The following is a 27088-nucleotide window of genomic DNA, read 5'->3' as shown; positions in this document are numbered from 1 at the left end:
GCAAGAGAAAAAAACTCAACTGATTTTGGATCCTCAGTTTGTCCTGAGTGAGGGGAAAAAAAGTCCCAAGGAATCCCTTTGGTGGAAAGTTTTGAAAATCACCTATTTATGACCACATATTACCAAAAAAACACTGTTTTTAACACACAGGGGAAAGGGGTTCAAAATTTTACTTTCAGATATCACTATAAAAATACACAAGTTGATTACACACACAAAGACAAGAAAAAAAGTCAATTACAAGTTCTTTGAATTATTCTGTTTACACATGCATATCACACATTATCTGATTTGATATGCGCTAATAAGGAATATAAGGAATAAATGCCAGAACAGATATTTAAACAGTGAATTAAAAAGTTACTATATATATAGTAACCAGTGTTGGGCAAGCTACTTGGAAAATGTAGTGAGCTGAGCTACCAGTTACTCTGCATTAAATGAAGCTTCACTACACTGAAGCTACCCTCCAGATAATGTAGCAAGCTAAGCTACAATACAGTGACAAAATGTAGCTTAACTACATCAAAGCTACTTTTTTTTTTTTTTTTTTTTTTTTTTTTTTTAACATGAACCAACTTCATTCCAAGTCATTGCTATCTTAGTGATCAATAAAACTGTCAGTCAAACAGAAAGTCAGTTAGTCATGTTCAGTTCAATAGTTGATGAAACTGTGCTCTCTCTGCTTTTACTGCTACAAACCATGGGAACAAAAACACACAACATGCATCACATAATAACAAAAAGCAGGTAGTGCATTTATACTAATGTGGGGGAAGTATGTATATGGGCTCTAGTTTCCCGGCGCAGCGCGGGGTGGCGCAGTGAGGCGAACCCCGCGCAGAGCTAGTTTCGACCGGCGAAACGGCTGAGGCGGACAGTGTCCAAGTTTCGCAGACGGACTTGCGCGGAGATGGGAGTGGCGGCGCAGCGGGGGGAGGTGCCGACAGATTCGGCTTGGCGGAGTGACAGTTTTGTGCCAAAAGGCTTCGCCGAGGTGCGCCAAAAGCTCGCCTCCTGAAACCACGTCTACTTTCCGCGCAAGGCGGAGCGGAGCCGGCGCAGTGGAAGTTTGGCTGGCTGGCGCACATCACCAAAACCTCACAATCAGCATAAACGGTGCCAATCTCCTTTGATCTGACATCAGCTGTGACGGGACAGTTGATATGGAGATATATGTATGTGCTGATTGTGATCGTAGCATTGAATAGTGTTTTTTTCGGTATTTATTGCATCGTTCATGTGCCTGACATCCAGGAAGCCTGCCTGTGAGGTTTTGGTGACGTGTGCGCACTGCTCGCCGGTCTCCGCTCCGCGCCTGTCTCCTGAGCTCCGCTCCGCCTGCGGCAGTAGACTTCCTTGTCAGCTGTGTAAACTTTCATTACGCCTTCGCGCAGCGCATTTTAAAGGCGAGGACAGGGGCTCATTTGATTGGTTAAATGTGAATCGGCTGTGTCAAACCCACTCCACGCCTTCTCTCCTCCCTTGCGCCGGTAGGAGGGACGGCGGAGTACTTGCGCCACCGAGAACGGCGTGCCAAACTTGGAAAATCCGCCTGGCCACACCCAGTTGGCGAAGCGCATCTGCGCTACGCCCCCGCCTCGCCTGGTCTGCGAAACTAGAGCCCTATATGTTAGTGTGTGTGTATGTGTGCACACCTGTATTTGCATGTAGTTTCTGCCTCTGTGTTCCAAAGCTTTTTTCTTATTGGTGGATAAGGAGGCCAGGCATCCTGATCTTTCTTAACAGCTGCTTGTTCAGGCGACACACGTGCTCGTGTCCCGCTGCAGCAGACAGGTAGGACAGGTACGCGACGTCAAACAGAAGAGCGGCTGTCGGCTACACGTACAGGTCCGTGAGCAGCGGTGACGTCACCCACTGCTCCCGATCTATGTCAGATATCAAACCGCAGCAAAAGCTCCGTCGCGTTTAACTTTGAGAAATGGCTGGGAAAATGTAGCTTCTGTGGACGCTACCGCGCTATTTGATCAGTAAAATAGTTTCACTACTTAAAAGCTGTTTGATTTGGAAAACAGCGACGCTACGACCACGCTACTGACAAATGTAGTTAAACTAGTAACGTCGCTACTTGTAACGCCACTACTGCCCAACACTGATAGTAACCTTTTAATTCACTGTTACATAGTAACATTTTAATTCAAGGTTACTTTATATATAGTAACCTTTTAATTCACTGTTTAAATGTCTCTTCTGGCATTTATTCCTTATATTCCTTATTAGCGCATATCAAATCAGATAATGTGTGATATGCATGTGTAAACAGAATAATTCAAAGAACTTGTAATTGACTTTTTTTCTTGTCTTTGTGTGTGTAATCAACTTATTTATTTTTATAATGATATCTGAAAGTCAAATTTTGAACCCCTTTCCCCTGTGTATTAAAAACTGTTTTTTGGTAATATGTGGTCCTAAATAGGTGATTTTCAAAACTTTCCACCAATGGGACTCCTTGGGACTTTTTCCCCCTCACTCAGGACAAACTGAGGATACAAAATCAGTTGAGTTTGCTTCTCTTGCAATTTGTCCTAGGTTGACCCCAATTTTGGCCTAAAATGACTGGACTATTATTGTTCGACGCCGCGTAAAAGCGTTTCCTCAAGAGGAGTGAACAGGAGGAGGTGCATTTTGTGTTTCCAGCAGCAGAAACAGCAGCGGGTTGAGAATAACGCCGCATTCAGGCGCCAACTCGTAAAGTCAGAGAGGTCTTAGCGACTGAGTGGTCACTGAGATCTCTGGGGGAGCGCAGCACAAAGGCATAAATAACATAAAATTAAAATGACATATCACTCGAGTGCTAGAACTGGGCTGCATAGACTGATGCCACTTTGTCCAGGAGATTGGAGAAATCTGGTGCCTACAAGAGGCCTTTGCAGTCCCGGCTGATGATTCACTTGGCTAATCAACTATCAATCTGCCCTCCCCGGATCCCCCCCCCCCCCCCCCCCCCCCCCCCCCCCCCCCCCCCCACGTTTCCCCAAGCGGAGTCCAGCTCCCAGGGGGCTTTATTGCCTGAGCGGACCGCTGCCGCTCCCTATAACAGAATATGGCCGCTGTTCCTCCTCCGTGCCGCAGGCGCCATTTTCCACCGTCTTCCACTGGAAATTGGACCGCTGGGAATTGTATAGGGTCTCTAATGGAAAGTGGGAGACCTATTCCGTCTATTGATCGTTTGTTCTCTATCTCTCTCTTTCTCTCCCTAGTTCTATATCTCTCGCTGTTCGTCTTTTTCCCTTTTTGTCTTCTTCTTTCGTGGTCGCTTTGTCAATCTCTCGTTGGCGTCTTGTGGCTTTTCTCTCCTTTGATTCACTTTCGTTGGCACACAAAGCTGTAAATATGCACAAGCACACACACACACACACACACACACACACACATTTCCTCCTGTGGTCTCTATCGTACTCTCACCCTCTCTAATCTCTCACTCCAGTGCTAAAGTTATTGAAGATGGCAACAGGGATGAGAGCTCTACTAGACACAGTGGTCCAGGCTCTGCCTCAGGTGAGTGTGAACACACACACACACACACACACACACACACACACACACACTCACACACACACTGAAGTATATTCATTTCCTTTTTCTGCCTGATACACACCACTCTTTCTCTCTGTCTCTCTCTCTCTCTCTCTCACACACACACACACATACATGCACAGACCCACAGGCGCAAACACACATTACATACACACACACACGCACACGCACGCACATCAGCTTCCCTCAGCTTATCACAAGGACACCCAGGAGCTAATTAGCAGTTGTGGAATGATAAACGACCAACGTCAATAGAATCTCCCGGAGAATTATGACTTCCAGGAAGTGGGGTTATGACTAATGTTGCCCCCAGTGCTGCCGTTTGGTGATAACTTTCCAATGTTCCACTCATTTATTCAGTAAAAATGAAGACCTTTTATTCCCCCTGCTATGTATGAGCCAAGAGCGGTTGAAAAGTTTTGCTCCCCAGGCGCGAAAAGACCTTTTTTATGCACAGTGATTGGGGGCACAGTAACTGAATCAGGGGTCCTGGAATTTCTGGAATTTTTTTTTTTTTTTTTGGAAGTTTTGGCAGGTATTTTTCCAGCCAGTGAATGTCATAAAGTCTCCGGGGAAATCAGAGAATGTCAGAAACTTTTCACAAAAGGGGTCACTTTACAGGAAAATGTCAGAATGTGTTCTACTTACCGGGCACAGATAATTTCATGAGGTTTTTTTTTTTTTTTTGGCTTGACGTGTTAAACTATGTGGCCGCGCTCGAACCAAAACTTCACCGGAAGCTGAAAAATGGCCGGGCCAGGTGATGACGGTGAGAAACAGCAGTGCACTGAATTTGGAAACAGAAACAACTGGACATCGATGCAGAGTTTTCATACAAAAAATGGCAAGAATCATGTATGTCTATGTGATATAGATGGTTTGTTTGTTTGTTTGTTGTTTCAGGAGGTGAACAGCAAAAACTGACTCTTCTCTGCAGCTTTTTTCACACATTCAAGATTCAAGATTTTTTATTTGTCACATGCATGAATGTACAAGTACAGCAGCAGTGAAATGCGATGGCAACAACTCCAGCACTGTGCAAGTAAAATAAGATAAAAAATAAAAATAAAATAGAAAGTATATATATACACTCCTATATACAATATACAATTATGGACATTAAGTGTGCAGTTTTAGTAATATAATAAATAGAAAGTAAGAAAAGGAAATAGAAAATGAATGGATGACTGAGCTGCCAAAACCCTGAAATTCATTGCATTAAGGTGATGGTGATATATATATAAATATGTATATATATATTATTTTCCTAACACTAAACTGTAGTGGAAAATGGTTCACCTCTAGAGCAGTACCACTTTATCTGAACTACACAATATTAATATTAGCTTGGTTTCAGTCTAACCTTAACCCTAACTGGTTCAAATATTGATACTAAGTTGAGTATTTATCTTAGACAGGTAGGTATGAAATATCTACGTTGACTCAGTTGTGTAACTAAAAGGATTATTGGCATTGGACCGTCCAAAAAAAAGTGTGGCTTTTTCAGCGTAGTTACTGAAAGTCATGGGAAAGTCATGGACGTTGACATGATGGTAGGAACCTGTTTGTTTCTGCGTCGTGATGTCCTGACTCTTATTTTAGTCTTAATGTGAAGAAACATGTGGGAAAAAACACACTAATGGGTCTGGAGAGCCCACCCTCCTTTTAGAAGAGGCACTTTATTAAAGACATTTTTAATGGAGTGAGTGTGTGTTCAGCTGGTTTATCAATGCTCTGCCTGGAGCCCTGAAGGAGGATTTTTTTTTTTGTTTTTGTTTTTTTGTCTGCTTGCTGTTTGGGTAGAGAAACTTGTGCACACACCTAGCACAAAAACACTAAGCCTGCACGCATAAACATGGCCACATGCATTAGCACGCACACACACACACACACACACACACACACACACACACAGGGGAGAAAGTACAGTCACAGAATTTTGCTCGCTTCAATTGTGCTTCAAATCAATAGTCCCCCTTTTCATCCACTTTTACTTGTTTTCTTTCCAATCCTTGCTCTCTCTCTCTCTTTTCAACAGCCTTCACTGGTTTTATTTGTTCTTGTCGTTGCCGTGGAGGCTGCTTTTGGTTCAGACCCAAACCTCAGTGTTTATAACACATCAAAATTACCCAGAAAGCCATTAGTGGGGTCACTACGGGTGGCAGCATACACACTCGTGCACACACAGATACACTCATGGCCGACTGAACTCTGAATTGGCCACTTATTGCGAGGTGCCACAGGTGAATAGGAAAAAGGAAAAACCTTTCATCCTGTCAGAGTGAAATTTTGCACATGGAATGCCAACACTTTTTTCTACAATAACTCTGATTTATTTGGTTATCAGTATATCAATATTTCATTGTTATTTTATACGCCAATTATCATCTTCTCACTCAACACTCAAATATGTCAGATTTCTACTTTAGATTCAAATAAAAATAATAATAGATATGAATAAAAAATAGGGTTTTGGAGTGGGTAGAAAGACCAGATTTTGTTGTAGAAACTTTTCCTCATTGCACCAAAGAACATGTCCCAACGAGAGGCAGTGTTTTTGTGGTTTGAATACAGAAAAGTACGTGAAGTAGGGCTGTGCAAAAAAGTACAAACATTTTGTACTTACAGCCAGGTTTATTTGCTCTGGAGACCAAATGTATAAATATCAAGGTCTAAATTCTGCTCTAAGTGTGTTTTTCACATGTTTCTGTTGCCTGGTTGCCGGCTGTGAAGCTTCCGTGGCACCTGCCTTGTTTGTGTCCCTCCATCCTCATCCCTGTGCTGTCGCCTCATTCAGTCTGCTCAGTGGATCAAAGCACATCGTCCTGGCTCAAATTACATGCTGTAAACTGCTGTAAACCGCTACTGGAGGAGCTGGAGGACTTTTAATATCCCCCCAGGAAATACGAACACACTGGGGAGAGAAAGGAGGCTCTAACCTCTCAAAAGTCATCCTATACATATTCCCATATCTCTAGAATTTGTAACCAAAAATGATTGATTTAAAAAAAAAAAGATGTGGTGCAATATGAAATGCTTTTTGGTGTTTTTTTGTGATGGAATAGATGTAGAATTGAGTCAAAATTGCAAGATAATAATAATAATTGTGATTGTAATTATAATTATAATCATCTGTGATTTAAAACAAAGTACAGGGTGTCCACAAAGTCTCTTTACAATTTAAAAAACCTATTACAAAAGCAATTGATGAGATATGCTAATCAGATTTGTTCTATGTACTCAGTGGTTATGAAAGTTTTTAATCACAATGCATGTGTGTATTTCAGCAAAAGATCACTGATGCCATTGCCACCACTGATGAGGCTGTGCTACAGCGAACATGGCAAGAAATCGAGTAGCGTCTTGATGTGCTTCGTGCAACTAATGGTGTCCATATAGAGGTGCTTTAAATGAGGCAAAATAAAAAAAAACAAAACTTCAATATCTACTCCACAGATATGTCTATTCATTTGCTTTTATAATAAATGTGTTAAATTGTAAAGAGACTTTATGGACACCCTGTATAGTTGATGGTGGACTTGTTGCAGCGGCGTCATCCTGTTACGTTACTATTACAGCATCACCGCTGGAACTCAGTGAGCTCTTTAGAACGAGCCGTTCTTTCACGAATGTTTGTAAAGGCAGACTGCATGGCTAGCTGCTGGATTTTATACACCTGTGGCAATGGGGCTGAATGAAACCGCTGAATTCAGTGATTAAGAGGTGTGGCCCAATGCTTTTGTCCATATAGTGTAGCTGTATACACAACATGAAATAGGTGTTTCTCATCTTCTTTTTCTTTTTTTTTTTCAGTGTCCCTTTGCTCTGTCCCTCTCTTTGCTACTCTCTCCTGCAGCCACAGCCGTACACTGTCTCTGTTTTGTTTCCTAATCCACTCTCTCCCCTGCAGCGTGATAGGCAGCCCCTGTGGCAGCCTGCCCCCAACACCCCGCTCTCTCTGCTTCAACCTATCAGTTTATTTGCCTACCTAATGAAATCCAGCAGTGCCGTATTCAGAAAGTGCACTACAGCACTGTGGAATTGGATCGCCTCTCGCCCCATTGCCTACACTGTGAGGTGACTTAGCTAATGGCGCTCTGCTCAGTGCCTGCTATTGCACCCCGGGGGGTCCTTCATCCATTTGCATTGCATATCACGGGCTGTGAACACTTCAAGTCGCTACACGGATGGCTACACGCCTGTTAGGGAGTCAGCAAGTTGAATTTTTCCCAAACCATGTAATAGTGTGATAATCATTGATTTGCGGGAATGAGGGCTGTGGTTTCTTAAAGTGTTGGTAACCTCTAGTTTTTGCCGTTTTCGGCTATTTTCCTCAAATGGGAAGATTACAGGATCCGGGAGGTGCTGTTTAAGTTCCATGACCTTTGGGCGAATCCCATTCAAAACCCAATGTGCTGTTTCAAAACTGCAAGGGCATCACTCGGAAAATAAGCCTGCTGTCATACTTCATGAAAAGCTGACGATTTTGTATCAAAGTGCAATCCCGCTATTTTGGATAAAAGGTGTTATGGGCTGTCCGTTGCTCAGTAAAATGCAAAATGGATACTAATCAATAATGAGCTTTTATTTGAAATGATGGATGTCTCATTATTGAGAGAAGTGCTTTATTTAGAGATGCAGGTTTTTCATCCAACAGAAATGATGCTATACACATGATTTGTGTCTGAAGGCAAATCAGCTGTCCTCTGAATTCCCCAAATGCTCCAGACTAGGTTTTAATGAACAGTTTTGGTGTCCTGTGGTCAAAATGATATTTAAGAGGCTTTTCCACTCTGCAAAGAATACTTATCTGGGGGAAACACTTAATCCTTCAGCACAAAATACTGGCTATCAACAGCTTCAGTCCAAAAATATTGATATTGACCTTAAATGTACCTCTAAATATGCTGATTATTTATGGAGATGTGTGCAACAGTAGGACTTACTGTGCTTAAGTTCCTGTATCAGCAGTATTACATCAAACCAATAGTAAAGACAGTGCCTTGACTTGTAGTGTATATGATAAGTTTGGTTCCCGTGTAATAAACAATAATGATCTCTCGTAAAAATCCTCATGAGCTGAAGCCAGGGCCCTTATTTCTGGGTTTACAATCTGCATTTTAAAAGTGACTGATCCTCTTCTGTGTGGCAGGTGGGGAACCTTGGCTTGCTCTTCATGTTGCTCTTCTTCATCTACGCTGCTCTCGGGGTGGAGCTGTTTGGAGAGCTGGGTAAGTCTGCCAGCGGTGACGTACAGGCAAGAGAAATGCTTAGCAGCACGGATTTATGGACATGCTTAAGGGACCATCCCGTAATTGCTTGGTCACAGAGTTGATCTCATAAAATGGGAGACTCCGGTCCTCTTTCAGGCAAATTGCAGTGTGGTTCATTAGCAGTGAGAACCAACTTCAGGACGAAAAAAAGAGAAGAGGCACTGATACCAGGGTGTCGATCCAGACATAATTATCTCAGACTGACGTTCCCGATCAACGTATCGTTACACCATAGATGCGCACCCACTTGCTGCCTGTAATATTATAATATATAATATTCCTGTAGTCAAACTCTACTACCTCCACAGTCACAGTCTGTCAGCCAGGCTGTCACTAATGAACACAGAGTTTTTCTTCTTCTTCAGCAGTGCCAAAACATTAAAGGAGCTGTCATTGCAATTTGCACTCCTACACCTGTTTGAATGTGAAGCCTACTTAATCAACAGTTCAGATTAATTGCTTTGGAGTACATATAAATGACCGTATTGATCTGAATATAAGATGATATTTTTTCCATTGAAAATGCCCTGAAAAAACGCCCTCGTCTAATATTGGGGGTCTAAGCAAATGCACATGTATTGTACTTGCATATGTTCCGTGCTTGAATACAGCACACTTCGCTCGCTCTGGCACGGTTGGAAAGGGTGTGCTCCAGCACGGTACGGGCGTTCATGCACGAGCACATGCACGGTCATCCACGTGGATGACCATGGATACAACGTAAATCATGCAACTTTCCTCCTGCCTCCACAAAATCGTTTAATGCGCAGCACGATTACCAGCGAATGGCCATGTCGCGCAATCAATAATCAACCATGTTGTCTGTGTAGCTGTCCATGGTGCTGCTGCAACCGCGTATAAACAGAAGTTGATTTATGATGAAAGGTATATATGGCAGTCTGTGTGCGCGGCCGACCGAGGCACCGGCCCGCATCAAGTAGTCCAGCAGGTGTGTGCCGCCACCCGGTTGAATGTAGCAGCCAGCTGACATGCCGCTCCGGCTGTCAGTTGGACGCTTTCTGAAGTTACCTCTGAAACTGTCAAGGTAAATAAACATCCCTTAACCCTGGCCCTGAGTGCAATGTGAGGCGGTGGCGGTCTCAGAAAGAAGAGCTAAAAAATGCCCACAGCCAGAGAAGGGCTTTTCGTGGTCCAAAAATTGGTCGATTCAACGAGATTGACAGGAGGGGGTGCGATTTTGTGAATGAGAAATGTAGTGAAGGACTGCCCATTATGAGGGCTGTGATGCAGCAAAAAGCACTTGAAGGTGCCACAGAGCTCAACATACCCTGCACTGAGTTTAAAGCTAGCATGGGCTGGTGTCGCAGAATGTCCATATAAAGAGTATATTTCCAAAAAAAGGTCTTGAAAAAGAGGGGTTGTCTTAAAATCAGGGTCGTCTTATATTCAGATCAATACGGTAAATGCTTTTTTGTATAGCTGTGCTGTTTTGATATCTGTTTTTAATCTATTTTGTTTAAGAACTTGTGTGGTTCAGCACCGCCTCATGTAACCTTGCTCATAATACCAACAGCAATAATAATGATAATAATGACAATAAGAAGAAGAAGAAGGAGAAGAAGAATCGGTACTTGGTATCAGCCAATACCCAAAGTCCAGATTATCGGAATGGGATCAGCAGTGAAAAAAGGTGGATCGGTGCATCTTTAGTAAGAAGGCAGATGTTGAAGTCTGATGCTCACAAAGTATTCATGCTTGGAAAGCCTGAATACTCACACACACACACACAAAATGAGAATAAACAGAGGCAAACGTTGGGGTCATGGTGTCATGAGGGAAATGTTTCCTCGATATATGGGCCAGTAAAACCATGTGTTATAAACACCAGAGAAGGCACATTACTGCAGAAAGTATTGAAAAATCCATAATGACTTGGCTAAAAGTTACAGGGACTGGAATCAAACTCATAAAACCTGCAAAGAAGTTAGAGGCCTCCATTGTGCCACTCTCCAAATTTTATTGTAGCAATGGGACGATGCGCTCTTTTCATGAGTCGATACGCAATACCGCCTTAACAATTCAATGCAACCATGATACGATGTAATAAAGAGAAGTATGACTGTGCAGAATTATGCTTGTTTCTGAGCTACACATCTTTCTAGCAATGGGACTAATTTGTTAAAAAAAAAAAAAAATTAATTGCCATTACAAAAGCTTGGGAAAACAGCAGCAATCCATTTTCTGCCCCACAACATGAAGTATCCCATGTTTGTAATGCCTCATCCTTATTTCATTCCCGTTTGTTTTTCTCACCTTTTTCTCATTCTTAGTGTGTAACGCCGACTACCCCTGCGAGGGCATGAGCCGCCACGCCACCTTCGAAAACTTTGGCATGGCCTTCCTCACCCTCTTCCAGGTCTCCACCGGTGACAACTGGAACGGCATTATGAAGGTACCTCAGCTCCTCCATGCACCAGTGGCGTGCAACAACAGAATTCATTTTTGTCTGTTCCACTGCACGGCACACTGTCAGTCTCACTCATTTACATTTTGACATTCAGCTGGACCGCGGCGTTTCACATTTGCCAAACTTGAGTCCAGGGACGTCCAGGGGTGGTTTTAATGGTCTCCAGCCAAATGAGACAGTTTAAATTCATGTGTTTTCATTCAATTGGATTTCAAACAGTAGGAGAGGATGAATGTTTCAAACTCATTCTCATGCAGAGAATCTACTTGAGGGTCCTTGACATGTCCGAGTATATATTATTGATAAAGGATAACGTAGTGGTATCCCATCATTATGACAAAAAAAAATAAAAAATAGGGTGATCTGGGCCCCTGCATGAAATGCAGGGGCCTTGAATCTGTGTATCGAAAACCAGATGTGGATGGCTTGCATCCAAGTGTGTTATTTTTCAATCCAGGCAATTATAAGCAAGCCAAGTCTAGTTCTATACAAGGATACTTAAGAAAAAAATTGGTTTATTAGCTTTCAAGACTGCTCTAAAAATAATCCATAGATTGTATCTGCGTTCATAACATCTACACATGGATGACCTGATGTGTGCATGACGTCTCAGCAGCCCACTATAGGTTATGGTCTACATAACAATATTATCATCTATGTTACTATAATGTGTTGTTGTTTATGTGCTGTTTATATGTTACCTTGTGATTTGTGTATGTAAAAAGATGTCAGCTTTCCATAGCGAATCAAACGCTTCATATTTCCTTAATATCTATGTTGCAGTGACCTTTTCGCTCCAGGAGGTGTCGTTGTTTGTTTGATTAGTGGTAGTAAATGGACTAAATGTTCATAGAGTCATATATCAAACCTGCTTGAAGTGATTGTTAATGATCAGGTATTAATGACAACGATCACTGTGCAGAAATATTGATATTGAGTATGCAAAATACCTTCATTAACCAATCAGGTGTGCGTTTTTAACACAGCTGTGCAATGATGTATTTTGATGAAGGTATTAAAAACAGTTAGGCCCACGTGCTAGTGCTAGCCTAGTAGAATTATTACTGAAGATCTGTGGTTCAAATATCAGGCATAGATGGTACAATCTGGACAGTAAAGTGAGGAGAAAGTGTCTTTTACCTTTGTCATTGGATCCTTTTTTAGCAAGGCTAAGGCAAACAGTCTTGCTGTACTGGTAGCTTGTTGAACTGTATGCATGCAGTAAATTGGCATGGTGCTGAAAAAGTAAATATGCACTCAGCAAAACCTTCCATGGATACATAAAGGTTAAAAATTATAGCTTATATCACAGAATCTGAGTATTTGATTCCCAGCTCTACTCGCTCATCTGGGCTCCACACCATCCCAATCAGCTCTCGCACTCCAGTCACACCAAAGTACCACAAGCTCTTAAACTGTTAAAATAGGCCATGGTATGCAATATTCCTAATCAGTGCTGATTAGACTCTTAAAAAGAGTGACAGACTGTGGTTGAGAGGCAGAAAGAGCACATTTCAGCACTCCAGAAGCGCTCAATGAGCTTTATCGGTACGCCCTGGCGAAGTACGCCTTGGAGACGTAACATATTGCTCAAATGTCACATTCAATGAGCCCTTGTTATCTTTTATTGAACCTGAATGCATTACTCTTCAGATTGTGGAATTTAAAAAAGATGTGTTCATTCATGCAAAAGTGATACAGCAAATTCATTTCACGTCGTTCCCAACATGAACAGACTGTGTCATAAGCACGATATCATTAATATATTATTATTATTTTAATTCTGATTGTTCTCTAAAAACTGATTGTGCTTTACCCACCACCCCATCCGTGCTGTACCCCCTCCCTGTCCCCTGCTACCTCACCCTCCCACCAGGACACGCTGAGGGAGTGCCCCCCAGGACATCCCGGCGCCGATTACGGCTGCCACGCGGGGCTGCAGTTCATCTCCCCCATGTACTTTGTGTCCTTCGTGCTCACGGCCCAGTTCGTCCTGATCAACGTGGTGGTGGCCGTGCTCATGAAGCACCTGGACGACTCCAACAAGGAGGCGCAGGAAGACGCCGAGATGGACGCCGAGATCGAGCTGGAGCTGGCCCAGGGAGGGCTCTGCTGCATGATGGGGGGCATCGGCGCCATCGCCGGAGCCACGGGAGGCGCCGGAGCCGGGCCGGGGATGGGCGGGGGCGCCGGAGGGGCTGGAGCGGTGGTGGCAGGTGCAATGGGAGGAGCAGGTGGTGGCGTGACGCCGCCAGGGCGAGATGGAGGAGGAGGTGGAGGTGGAGGAGGAGGAGGGCACGAGGGCCACAGACACCGTCGATGCAGGCTGTACTCCCCAGCTCAGGTGAGTGAGCAGTCACTGGTTAGCATTTGAGGAATTACTGCTGTTCAGCACCGGTGAGAAGAGATTCTTATTCAGCACCGTAGAAATATCCAGTCTAATGCAGTGTGTTTTCCTTTTTCAGAAATCATCTTCTTTTTTTACATGTCGTAAGAGAACTGTTTTAAAATGAAATTAAATCCTGCATTATGCTGTCGACTCCACATTCGGGATGTTAGAGTCAAGGAGCAGTATTGCCCCAGTTAACAAGATCAATGTAAGAGAGAGAGAGAGAGAGAGAGAGAGAGAGAGAGAGAAACATTATTCTTGATTTATTTTTGGAATCTGACTTATACGTAGTCTTATACATATGTTTGGCATTCACACTTCTTTTTGGCTTGGTTTGGTTTTCCTACATCACCTCATGTGGGCATCAGGTGCCAAATTTACATCCGTCAGTCATCGGAGACCTAACTAACCGAACTCCTATAAAAAAATCAAATTCATACTCGAGAAAACAGCGCTATATATTGTTTTCTTTCGTGTAATGTGTGGTATTTAATAGCAATAAAAGTAACAGTTGAGTTACTGTTTGAGCATGTTTTCACACACACACCTTACTTTTTGCAAAACCTCCACAATCGCTCTTTGTATTCAGCAGTCATCAGATTGGCGGCCATGCCTTGCTGCACACTCCCCCCATTTATATACATGCCTTGCCGTCCCCCGGATTTCAGCTGGCAGTGAGAAATCTTGGACTAATTTAACAATGTGACCGGCCAACCGCCAGTCTGATCGTCCCTGAAATGAGTTTTATGGGTTTGCAGTCGTTTCTTACCGCTAGTTAGTGCCTGACGCTAGTGGATTTGTCCCTCTGTACTTTGTTCCAAGGTAACACCAAATGAGCTCTCTCACCTCCTGCTGAGCCGTGTTTGCTTGTCTCAAATCTCATTAATGTGTATAAGCTTTGCAGCTGCAGTGGCTGAACTATGCATGAAAAAGGATTTTTTTTTACTGTTTTGCAAATATTTTTGTTACAACTAGCGAGCAAAGCAGACTTACTTAATAGGTGTGGAATTTCTTAATTTTGGGTAATTCTGTTGAAACTTTTGGCAAACATGCTGCTATAAAGCTGAAGTGCAGCAGAGATAGTACGGTGCATCTAATGTTCCCAGCCTGAATTATTCCAGGACTGTAGTAACATAATATTCGGTCGCAGTTGATGCTTCAGTAGACACTGTGGGGCTGTGCAGCATCTGTACTTGTTTTTCTTCATGAAATATTGCTGCCCTGTTTGTACAAAGACAAGGTGTTGAAGTCATTTAGGCGATTATGACTTGCAAACACACAAGCTCCAACCCACGGGCACACTCAAGCGCAAACACACAGAACAGAGGCATGCACAGACACACCAAATTCCCTGCCACCACACACAGATTGCACACACACACAAACACACACACACAGAGAGACATTTAACATCCACCATCTCTCCAGTCTTCTAAAAATACCATCAGGGCAGCGGCGGTGGTTCTCTTTCTGCAGCTCCTCTGATTGCTGCATCTCAAACAGGCAAGCGGGCCACCAGTCAGTCAAGGCTAAATCCATAATCACACACACACACACACACACACACACACATCCACGCACACACATGCACGTGAAATTATAGCACCTGCACATGAAACACCCATTCACAGAGGCAAGCTTTCTGTGACAGAGCTGAATGAAATTTACTAAAGTGAATGAGAGAAAGAAACACAAAGTAGCAAACAAGTAAATAAACAAGCAAAGAGAGAAACAAAGGAGAGGGGAGAAAAGAGAGAGAGAGAGATAAGAGCAAACAAGGGAAAATAAAAAAAAGGAGGACCTGAATCAATCAGCAAACAAAGCGAAGGAAAAAACAGGCGACAAGCACAAATCATACGAAATGCATTATGCAAAAAGAAACAGCCGAAGGGACAAAGATAAAACGTGAGAGGTGAAAATGAGCTTGCAAAAAGTGAGCGAGTGACTGACTAAGTGATTGAGGCAGCAAGCAAATTAGCGAGTGTGTGAATGAATCAGCGAGAATCAGAACGAGAACTTTTTTTGACCAGTTAATTGACTACCTGGGCGAATGATGTGATCTGACTGACTGATTCAGGGAGTTGCTAAGGTCCGTTCCGTTACTTTTTAATGTAATTTTGTTCAGCCAGGTGAAAACAATGCCATTCAAATGTCAAATACCCACACCAAAAAGAACTGGGGTGTAGTTTCTGAGGAGTAAGACCGTACTCGTACCATTCATGTTCCCTGAACGTACAGTGTTACAAGTATGTTGTCGTCACCTGACAGCCAATAGCTATGCCTGTCGATTCAAACAAACCAAGACAAAACTGCATATTCAGTTATTTTTAATGGGTTCTTACCCACTATAAAAATCCAAGAAGGTGAATGCACGGTGTCCATCATGCTCCTGCAGTAAACAAGCTCGTGTCTTTTGTTTACAAGTTCAGTCAGAACCACGTAAGTCAAAGAAACCTTCAATGCCATCTGCAGTAAGTTATATTTGTCAGTATGGCTCTGCTGTGGGACCTCGCTGCCCTCCCATGAGCCTTTAGGCAGCCCTTCCAGGTGCCTCCGTGGAAGGCTTAAGGCAAGGACAGCAGCAGCAGCAAAGACCTAACCCTAACCCTAACCCTAACCCTAACGCCCCATACAGAGCAGGGCAAGCATCAGGAGCTGCGGTTACATGGACACGATTTCCTCAGCACAGCTGAAATCATTCTAATTAGAGATTCCAGCTTAACTCTTAACATGGAGGCTAAATAAAATGATGCGATAAGATGTGCGTTTCTATGCCCAAAAGCATGTACTGAGAATATGTTTTTTTCTGTGCAAAGTGGTTCCACCTGCTAGGAAGCGTCTACTGGAAATATAATTATAATCTAACTCAAATCACTCAAGTCACTCTCCAGGTCGTCCATAAGACGGTAAAAATTAAAACTGGCTGGGTTGGAGCCACTTTTGCCAATTTGACTTTTAGCCTTGTGACAGGCAGCCTTCTAACTTTTCCAGCGGTTTTGTTCGATAGGTGGGTTGATTCCAGCTTTGTTCATCTTTTCAAACAACAGTTTGAGTTTCAACAACTCTTGGCTTCGAGACTTTCAGCCACTGAGGCGTTCAACAATCCTTTGAAGATTTAATTTTTACAGCAGAAAAGTTGAGATCAGCCACAGTCCAGTTGTGTTTTGCAGCTGCCGTGTTTCCATCCCTCCTGAAAACTCGCCCTGTCACCTGATGTTCCCCAGATGTATTCCAATCAGAGAAAAAACAATCAGATTAAGCATTTACGTGGCTATTAGGCACTAATATTTTCCTCTTGAACGGATTATCAAAGGTTTACACCAGCCCTCTCAACCCGATTGAAAAATTCCTTCTAATTGGGTCAGATCGGGCCAGTCTTTTTCAACTGAGTTTGTTTATATGAGGCACTTTCATTCTGATTAGGTTATCGTTCTGATTATTACTGAAATATTAGGGTCAGGGACAGCTCAACTCAACTTTATCCATATAGCACCTTTCATACAAACATGCAGCCCAAAGTGCTTCAATTGCATGACTGAAAGAAAACAGATGAGAAATAAAAACATTAGACAGCAATAAAACTAACGCTAGACTAAAAATTACAGCAATAAAAACTATAAAATATTTAAAACAAATCGATAAAAAGTCAGCAGAATAAAAATTAAATAAATGCAAGGATAAAAAAATAAACATGAAAACCGATGATGGAACTGAAAAATTAAAGCTACACCGTTACTCCAAAATAAAAGCCAGATTGAAAAGATAAAACAAAGGGTAGCCTCACCAGTACTTTTATGGGACACTTAAGGAACATTTAAAAGATAAACTGTGGAGGACCTTCGCGATCTGGCTGGAGCATAAAATGAATGAAAATCTGATGCATGGAAGAGCCAGGTCATTTAAAGCTTTACAAACAAGTAAAATAACTTTAAAATCAATTCTAAAAGAGTAGCCAGTGCAGGATCATGCAGTGGGGTAATCTGATCCATTTTCAGATAAGATAAGATAAGATAAGATATTCCTTTATTAGTCCCATGGTGGGGAAATTTCACGTATTACAGCAGCAAAGTGGATAGCAAGATATAAAGCATAATTTACACTATAAACAGTATAAACAGATAATAAGTACCAAAGAGCAATATAAACATTATAAACAAGGAATGTAGAAAAATACTATATGAACAATTTAAACAATAGAAGAAAATAACCTAAAAAACCTGGGGGACAACACACACTCCGCCGGAGGTTCTTTGATTTAGTCAAGATTCTGGACCAGATGTGGGTTTCTTAAAGACTTTTTTAGGTAGCACAGTACAGAGGGGTTTACAATAGCCTAAATGGCTACAAATAAAAGTGTGAATGAGGATTTCAGCATCCTTCTGGGTTGAAAAAGGTATGAATTTGGTGATATTCCTAAGATGAAAGAAGGATGTTTAATGACCTTGTTAAAATGAGAATTAAAGTGTAACTCTTGTGGTGATGTGTGTGTGTTTTAATCTGTTTGTTAAGACCACCCAGCATCGAGGGCAGTTTTTCTCTTGCTGCTTTAGGTCCTGTCAAAACAACAGAAACTGGTTAAGTCAGACACAGCATGTAAAGGGGGAGCTGGCGTGGAGGTGGGCTGCAAAGCGGCTTGCAGGCTGAAGCAGCTTAAATAAGGCACCCCGTTTGAAATTCACGGACTGAATGCATAGAAGGGCATCAGCTGAGCCGGCATCAGCTGGTGTGGGCTGGGATTGTGACCTGAGCTCGGGCGCGATGCTCAATCTCTGGTTTGCTCTTCACTGCAGTGTGAACATAAAGGAACCAAATACAAAAATATAATAATATGAACTTTTCAACTTTTACGCTTCAGTCCAAAGAAAAACAACTGCAGGAAGGTGTGATCGCATCCTAAGGGTGAATTTCCACCAGGCTGTTTGAAGCAGTTTATTTTGAACTCGGGAGTGTGTTTCTCCTTGGCTCAGGCAGGTGTAACACTGCCAAGCTCACTGCATTACAGTTCATTAAGTCATGTCGGCACAGAGGATTATTCCTGCTCAAATATGATCGATTCTTTTCTAGTTTTTACATCTCTAATGCCCTTTTTGATCGAACTGTAAGGCGCATTTCATAGTTCAGAAAGTACAATACAATACAAGTTGGCTGTTTGATTCGTTAGGAGCTAAAACGTCCTCCAAACCCAATTGCAAGAGATGTTTCCAATACAGAAAGTTTTTGGGGATATGAAGAGATGAATATTGATAGCTGGCAGTCCCCTGTGCATGGAAAGTCTCGCAAAAAGCATAACAAAATGAATTTAGGGCACACTACACTCTGGACTGATGCGGTATGTTCATTTCGCCTATATCCTCATGCCTTTTTAATTGCATCACCACCTGACAAGATAAAATGAAACACTGAGTGCACAGGGAGCACCGGGGGACTAGAGATCAGATTTGTTTGGAGCCTAAATGAATCCAAGTAAACTTTTCCTCTGTTGCTCAGAACAAAGACAGCAAACTATAGATGTGATCATCCACCCTAAGGAATGAAACCGAGCTGCTGAGAGAGAGAGAGAGGGAGGGAGAGAGAGAGAGAGAGAGAGGGAGAGAGGGAAGGGTTGGGCGACACAGTTAGCTTGTGAGTGGGTGGCAGGCCCAGCCACCGTCTCGCGGTGCTAAGGGCTCATTGTCTGTCAGCCCACTGGTATTTTTAACCAGGGGGAGGAGTAAGAGAGGAGAAACTCTTCATGTGCCTTCCTTGTATTTGCTCTATTTCAAATCTCTGTTTTTTGTTTCTTTTTTCTTTTTTCCCCACATTAGCCATCATACAAACATGTCAAATTAAGAGCACCAATCAGTGAGCAGCTTATATTGTCTGTAATTATTTTGCATGTTACAGTGAAGTTGGAGTTTAAGTTCCTCAGTTTAACTTGGTCCTGGTTTAGGTGAGTCCTCTTTTGGAAAGGGTCCATATCTCAGGTATATAATCAGGGTATCCGCGGGGTCTTGAAAAGTATTAAAAGGTGATAAATCAATTTTGGGAAAATTAAGACCCTTAAAAAGTATTAAAAAGTCTCATCACAACTTTATAAAGTTGTAAATTTTGAAAGTATTTTTTTTTAATCAGCTGTCCAAGAGTTTGAGTCCCAAAAACATCATAAACGTGTGTGAATTTATTCATTTTTATTAAAAAAAAAAACAAAGATGAACAGGTACATAAAAAACTAGGCTATTGTGGGTGCGTTCGTAAATTGTCTCTGAGAGCGCCAGAGCGAGCAGGCGGGTGGAAATTCAGAAGCACAAAGTACACTCTGTTGTATCAGTAGTGTATAGTCTTTATCACAAACTAAAACTGTTAAGTTAAAAAATATCACTGATGTAAATGGTTACAGATTGAAGTGGCGGTGAGGTATTAAAAAATATTGAGAAGGTCTTGAAAAAGTCTTAAAAAGGTATTAAAATATACTATACTATACAAATATACTCTGATAGTAATGTACAAAGAGAAAATAAAATCAAAAGCTTTCAAGTGAAAAATCTAGATCTAAGATGGGATAGACAGTAATGGCAACAATGATCATTTCGCATTCTTGTATCACCTTTTGGTCTTATTCTGCTATATTAAGCCATGTCCACTTTCAAGTTTTAACTTTTGAGCTCGCCTATTGTTTTGTACATTTTCCTCCCCTGGCTCTCAGGAGGTTACTGATTGTTTGCGAAATATTTGACTCACAAACTGTTCCATCCATAGTTATGTTCTGCTGGCATGACGTCTTACCACAGGCCTTACATCTGAACCGGCCCAGCTTTGGAGAGAACAAAACAAATTGTTCTGCAAATGCGGTCCAATAAATAGAAGCCCTAATCATCCCTGCCCTGCCGACAAAACCAATTTATGTCCTGACAGAAATGGGGAAGACAGCTCCTCATTGATTCCGTCGCAAGATCCTTGATCAACAGTTTTAACTCACCAAGCGAGGCCGGCTATTACACCTTTAAATGGTTTAGCTGTGACTTGCATTAAGAGGGAGTTGAGCGCCACTGCCTGTTCACTTCTCACTTCAGGGATGGAAGACAAAAACAAGTTGAGACCATAAAGAGTTTGTTTCACCAACCAAAGATCATAACTCACCAGTAGCAGGCCCAGAACAGCTGTATAGGTAAATGGTGTTAATGTAAAGTGTGCAAGTGAGCAGGGAAGTCTAGGCAGAGAAAGCAAGACACATAAAATGAATGCAGCATTTTGATCTGGTTAATTTAAAAAAAAAAAAAAAAACAGCTATCAAATCTTCAGAGAAAGTTACTCTTTGCAGACACATTTTCTGAGATTATTTAAGCTATCAGACAGGTAAAATTTGGACCCGACCTGCCTCATACAAGAAAAGTACTTTTATTTTTAAGCTGTTAAGGAAGAAGCCAGACAGCCTCGGAGTGTGAATGTGTCCCTTTCGCTAAGGGTGCATCATACTAATAAATACCATAAGATTAGAAAGCTCAGATGAAAAGCTCCAGCCTCGCCCGTAATGCTGCCCTGTAATTTGATAACTACATAATAGGGAAAATGTATTCAAGGTATGTAAAAAGCCAACATGAAAGAATCTCCAGACAGGTGCAACATCTGCGATGAGCTGAATTCTCAACAAAAAAAAAATGATGTAAGAAAGTCTGCTCAACAAAATTCTTCAGATTACGCTTTCAGATGATACACGGCTTTGCTCTCCAGATCTGAGTGGTTTTTAACTTATTCATAAAGTTTATGTGGCTCCGTGCCCAGCAGTGCACTGGCTCAGGGTGCTGATAAAAACAGGAACCACAGAAATTCAGCCTGTTTTGTCCAACAGGCTTTGTGAGGAGTAATGAGCCTGGCAAAAGCTGTCATTTGCTGTACTCTTTTTTTGTATTATAATAGATATGGACTATTGGAGAAATACTGGATGACTATGCAGTGATCTTCCTCATATCTGCGGTTTAACTTGCTGACAAAAACACCGGCAGTGGTTTACAGTGGCGAAGCGTGATCTGTAGCCTAAGCAGATGATCAGCAGGTCAACGTCAGAGAACAGCGAGACAAGACAGACATTATTCCCCGGTGAGACCCAGATACTAAACGCTCAGCCTGCCCAAGCTGAATTTCCAAGCAAAGCTCAGGTCCTAGACGAGATGGCTGACTCTCCATAGGTAAAAAAGCAAAATCTCATGACATGTTGTTAGCAAAGATGTGTAGAGGTTAAAAATGAGCTCAAGCTAGTTGGGAACTTTTGCAAAAAAAAACAAAACATGGATAACAACTTGAGTCACCACAAACTAAGCACAAACACTGACATGATGCCATCTCGGGTGGGCGTGCAGAGTGGGCAGCAAAGGACACACGGCTACAGAGCTGTGTTTATTACCGACAGATAGGAGATATACTGCAGTATGCCTCTGCATATGTTACAATTAGTGCAACCAAAACTGTTATTATTATTATTTGAATAGTAGCAGGAGAGCTGGATAGACAGGAGAGTCCTGCCCTGCAGAACCGAGCAGCAAATGTCTTCATTTATCTCATGTCCCAACAAAAGTACTGAACCATAGCTTGATACAGAAGTAGATGGTATGTTGTTCAATTGCATATACACTAGGGGCGTACAGACACATCATTATCTGTATCTGTATCTGTTCAACCAACAAAATGATCCATCTCTCTATTTGTTTTTGGATGGAAGACCAAAAGTGGGTACGTGTGGATTCTGCCGGGAGTCACGTTAAATATGACATATGTTGTACTTTCTACGCAACGCTTGAAAAGTGATCGCTATATTCTGTGTAGTCGCCCCCGCCAAGTCAGCAGATAGCAGGCAGGCAGCGGGCTGAGAGCCGACTGTTCCCGGCCATCACTCCGAGAGACTCTCACATCGAGGGGGAGGCGTCAGGTGCCAGAGCCGGCGAGACAAAAGCCTGGCGTGGCCGCTGGATTTCTTTCAAACTCCCTCACTCTTTCTCTCTCTTTCCCTCTCTATCTACCCATGCAGTGTTAGATAGATATTAGATAGAGCACACCCACAGTCACTTTTTCCCCCCCAAATTAGCACCAGAACAACAACAACAACAATAACGATAATAATAATAGCATTAATCATGCTTTCTTCTTGGGATTTAGATACATCCCTCTTATAGAGTATGGTATAATTTTTGAAATCTAGACCTTATGACTCTTGACTTCAGAGCTCAAAGAGAGAAAGTTCTGGGGTCCACCTGTTGCTCACTCCTGAGTTCGTCTTACTTAAGGCGAATGGACGAGCAGCAGGTGCTTCCTCTGTTCCTTTTGCCGCCGTTGACCTCCGCTATACTTGGGCTCTGGCCTCCGAGATGTCCGTCACAACCAATCACATCAAAGCTGAGAAACTGTGAATGACCCTGGAAAAAAAAAAAAAAACGGTTCCGTTCAAGGACACAAAATGCCAATGGAGCGAAAGTAATTTTAGTTATTTTAAGAGTACGTTCTGGCAAAGTATTCTCAAGATTGAATCACCGATGTGTAGTTACTTTGAATTTTCACGGAGCAGTTTTTCCTACTTTTGACTTTGAAGCTAGCAAAGCATATTGTGGACACTCGTATACAGCCGATATTTGTAGCGAGAGGTCAAACTGGAACTGCTCTGGCCCTTTAAAACCAAAGTTGGCCAAGGATAAAACTCTTTTCCGACTGGTAGAAGAGCTTTCTTTCTTTCTTTCTTTCTTTCTTTTTTCCGAAACCACTCTGGAATAATGGGTGTCATGATTTCATGTCACATCACACACTGCAAGAAAATGCTTCAATTCCCCGTGGAGGTTCCCGCTGAAGTAAATCAGTTAAGACAGTTGCTCAGCGTTGGATGAAAGCTTCGCTGGATGGGAGGACCAGATGGTAGCTATGCGGTGAATCAAACAGGGTCATCGGGAACGTTTACCCCAACCAAGACCTTAGCCAATCAATGAGCCGGGCTCATCCCTCGCTGTGCATGTCGATGCACTCGAGACGCGTGTGGTCACACTTCAGTGGGTGCTGCCAGTTTCTAGCTATTGACTGCAGTTGCCCTGCTCACCCCACACCCTTTAGTGGTTACTCTGTGATGGAGAGAGAAAGTAGGAGAGAGCAAGTGCAGAAGAGAGCAGGCAGTCTGAACTTTTGACATGACAGCAGGGAAAGGTGAGCCGACATGAAAAGGCAGCTCGCAGGAGAGGAAAATGCAGACGGCTGGAGGAAGGCTAACTGGCAGAGAAAATCAGACCAGCAGGGATGAGAGGTAAGACGGAGGAACGAGGAACACAGATGCCAGCGTGCAGAGTGTCTCCTCTGTCACAGATATCTGGCGTGACTGTTTGACGAGCAGGACTGTCACTCATGCCAAACCGAAATCTTTAGACAAAAATCGCTGCATTTCGCAATTTAATATTTCCCAATAATGGCCATTATCATCAATAACTGACCACTGATACAGACGGTCACCTCTGGATTTGATACATCGCTCCGCAACAGAAACTCTGACCTATTTGCTACCAATAATCAAGCAAGCAAACAATGACACCCGCTGGAGTCATAAAATCATTACAATATGGATATCACTTTCCATTTGTTTAGGAAGCATAAAGCGTTTGATTTGTGGTTGGAGGCCAAGCCATGACCTGGAAAGAAAACCAGGGGAAAACAAAAGGGACAACGAGGAGGAAGGTGGACTAAAACATAATAAGCTACAGCTGAAATATTACTAAAGCATCCAGCGATCAAAGTCTGGTGGATATGGGTATGGTTTTAGTGGAGTCTTGAACGCAGCTAATTGCAAAATTAATACCGAGAGTCAAATTATTGCCATATTTCGTGGTAGGATCATGTAGCTTGTACGTTATCCTTATACTCTTTCAGAATGATTATGCAAACCCAAGGCAAATGACTGTGCATTTTTCAGATTCATGTTATTTTTTTTTTTTACAAAAGCACTGATTTACAATTCAATTTTTGGGAACTCCACTGTTGCTTTTACTCAGAGTTGCTTGCAGTAAGCAGGTGTTGGTGCCTGAACCCGTCAGAGGGACACATGGCGGGCATCTTTGGCCTTTGGGGCCGACTCTGTAATCGCCCGTCCTGCCTGAGGTCTGTAATGCAGGGCTGTGAAAGTGCTTACCAGTGGGCGAGGAGGGACACTCCACAGTGTTGGAGGAGTCACAACAGAAATTTGTTATTTTCTCTCTGATACGGAGGAGCCTTTTAATGCCTGGTCACAACCCTCCAAACATTTCGTGACTAGCCTGCGTTACATAAACATGCAAATATAATATGAAGCATCCATTAGTAAGACAACAAATCATATCAACAAATGAGGGATAATAATAATAATAGCAGCTGAACAGCGAAATGGACAAAGCACACAAAGGTACCAGCTGCGAACGAGGAGAGGAATGGAATTATTCCTCGATAAGAAGTCCACCAAGCAAATAAGATCTGAAAAAAAAAAAAGAAGAGCGAATCATTGCATATTCACAAAACCGACATGATTTCATTCGCTGTCATTCATTTGATTTCACATCGCACCTCAGTGCCTCCTGCTGATGTTATAAAAGGGATTTTGCCATTCAGGTTCCTCATTCACGCTCAGTCTTTTTTTTTTTTTTTCCTGTTGCTCTTTTAAAGCAGACCCATGTTCCTTTTTTATGGAAACGTGCAATTAATTTTTTAAAAAAAGTTGGCATTTGTCTGCCCCTCTGGCTCAGCTCTCGCAAAGAGGAGGCAGAAGTCACCGCTCTTCATCTCTGCTCCTGCCAACGACGGCTGAAAATAACGTCAGCTCCAGCGGATAGTGTTTAATTAAACAACACGAGTGACTTAGCCGTCTCACGTGTTGTGCAAGAGAGGTGGGCAAGGAGGAGGAAGACGGAGAGGGATGACGGGAGGACAGGAGAGGGGGAGACTTCCAGAAAGAGGGGAGGACAGAGGAGACAGACGAGGCATCGAGTCAGTAAAAGTGTTCAGAACGTGAACAGCGGCTATAAAAAGACGTGAGTGACTGGAGTGTGAGGGTGGGATGAAACACAGGCAGGGAGAGGATGAGCTGGAACATCAGCATGTGGCAGGATGACAAAGTGAAAAGGCGTCGAGTCTAGAGGAAAGATAGAGCCTCGCCAGGGAACCTGATGATGACAAAAAAAAAAAAAAAAAAAAAAAAAAAACAGTGGCCAGATGCTGCCCCAGAAAGAAAAAAAAAGGCAAAAGCTCAAGCAGAGGAAATTATATTTTAATTTACTTAAAATGCTGTTTTCTGTCACTTTCACTTCTTCAGTTCAATTCAAAACAATTGAGCTTTATTGACATTATTATTTTACTACACACATACTACACTATACTATACTACACTAAAGTATACTATACTATACCACACTGTGCTGCACTACATACTATACTAAAGTTTACTACACTATACTAACTATACTGTACTATTCACTATACTATACTAAAGTATACTACACAATACTACATTGTACTACATACTATACTATACTAAATTATATTAAACTAAACTATACTGTGCTTTACTACATACTATACTATACTAAATTATACTACACTATACTACACTGTGCTGTAATACATACTATAATAAAGTATACAACACTATACTATATTGTACTACATACTATACTATACTAAAGTATACTGTACTGTATTACTACTACTACTATACTAAATTATACTGCACTATACTATACTGTGCTTTACTACATGCTATACTATGCTATACTAAACTAACTGTACTGTACTATATACTATATACTATATACTATACTAAACTAAAGTATACTCTACTCTATTATACTATACTATACTATACTATACTATACTACACTATACTATAATATTGCTATACTAGGATACATATACAAAAAAAAAACAGTGGGGAAAAAACACTCACAGGACAAACGGAAAGCGGAAAAACACAATATATAAATAACCAACGTTTTGGCATAAAGCGCAAAACTACAAAAAAATGTTCAGATCCGAGCAGGGATAGAATAAGTACCCTATACATAGTTCACAGAAAGTATCTAAAAAGTATCTGCTGTACTCTTTTGTTTCTCATTTCCCCCCTCAGAATGTCAAACATTATATTTGGTAATGCTGAGGTCAAAAAGTACAACATGGGGGCAGCATCAGTCTACAGCGTCGGTTCTCCAAACGTTTTCATGTCACCGACTCCAAAATAAAAACGCACTGACTCACAGATCCCCTTTGATAAGACATGGTCACAGAGACAGTTTTTGTTGTTGCTGATGTCATCATGAATTTCACAACTTGTGTACACTGCAGAAAGGGTGATAACAGAGGTGAGAATGAAACCTTTAATTATTATTTTTATATATTCACCACCTGGAATGATGTCTACTTAAATTTCCAAATAAATTATATTGACATTAAACTTCCTGCGGGTCTTAGAATTTTGAA

The 27088-nt window shown here is 42.0% G+C and overlaps 1 protein-coding gene across 1 annotated transcript in view; it reads left to right on the top strand.

Moving 5' to 3' along the window:
* Nucleotides 1-27088, top strand: part of LOC115359916 (voltage-dependent T-type calcium channel subunit alpha-1I-like) — a 222209-nt gene that overhangs the window by 179683 nt on the left and 15438 nt on the right. The window contains exons 29-32 of the mRNA XM_030052613.1: nucleotides 3449-3519; nucleotides 8711-8789; nucleotides 11123-11244; nucleotides 13136-13603. Of these exons, the coding sequence (XP_029908473.1) occupies nucleotides 3449-3519; nucleotides 8711-8789; nucleotides 11123-11244; nucleotides 13136-13603 (740 nt within the window). The remainder of the gene's footprint in view (nucleotides 1-3448; nucleotides 3520-8710; nucleotides 8790-11122; nucleotides 11245-13135; nucleotides 13604-27088) is intronic.

Source organism: Myripristis murdjan, chromosome 1 (assembly GCF_902150065.1).
Source record: "Myripristis murdjan chromosome 1, fMyrMur1.1, whole genome shotgun sequence".
Classification (NCBI taxonomy): Eukaryota; Metazoa; Chordata; class Actinopteri; order Holocentriformes; family Holocentridae; genus Myripristis; species Myripristis murdjan.
Note: the sequence above shows the minus strand (reverse complement) of the source record. Positions and strands in the feature narration are given on the sequence as shown.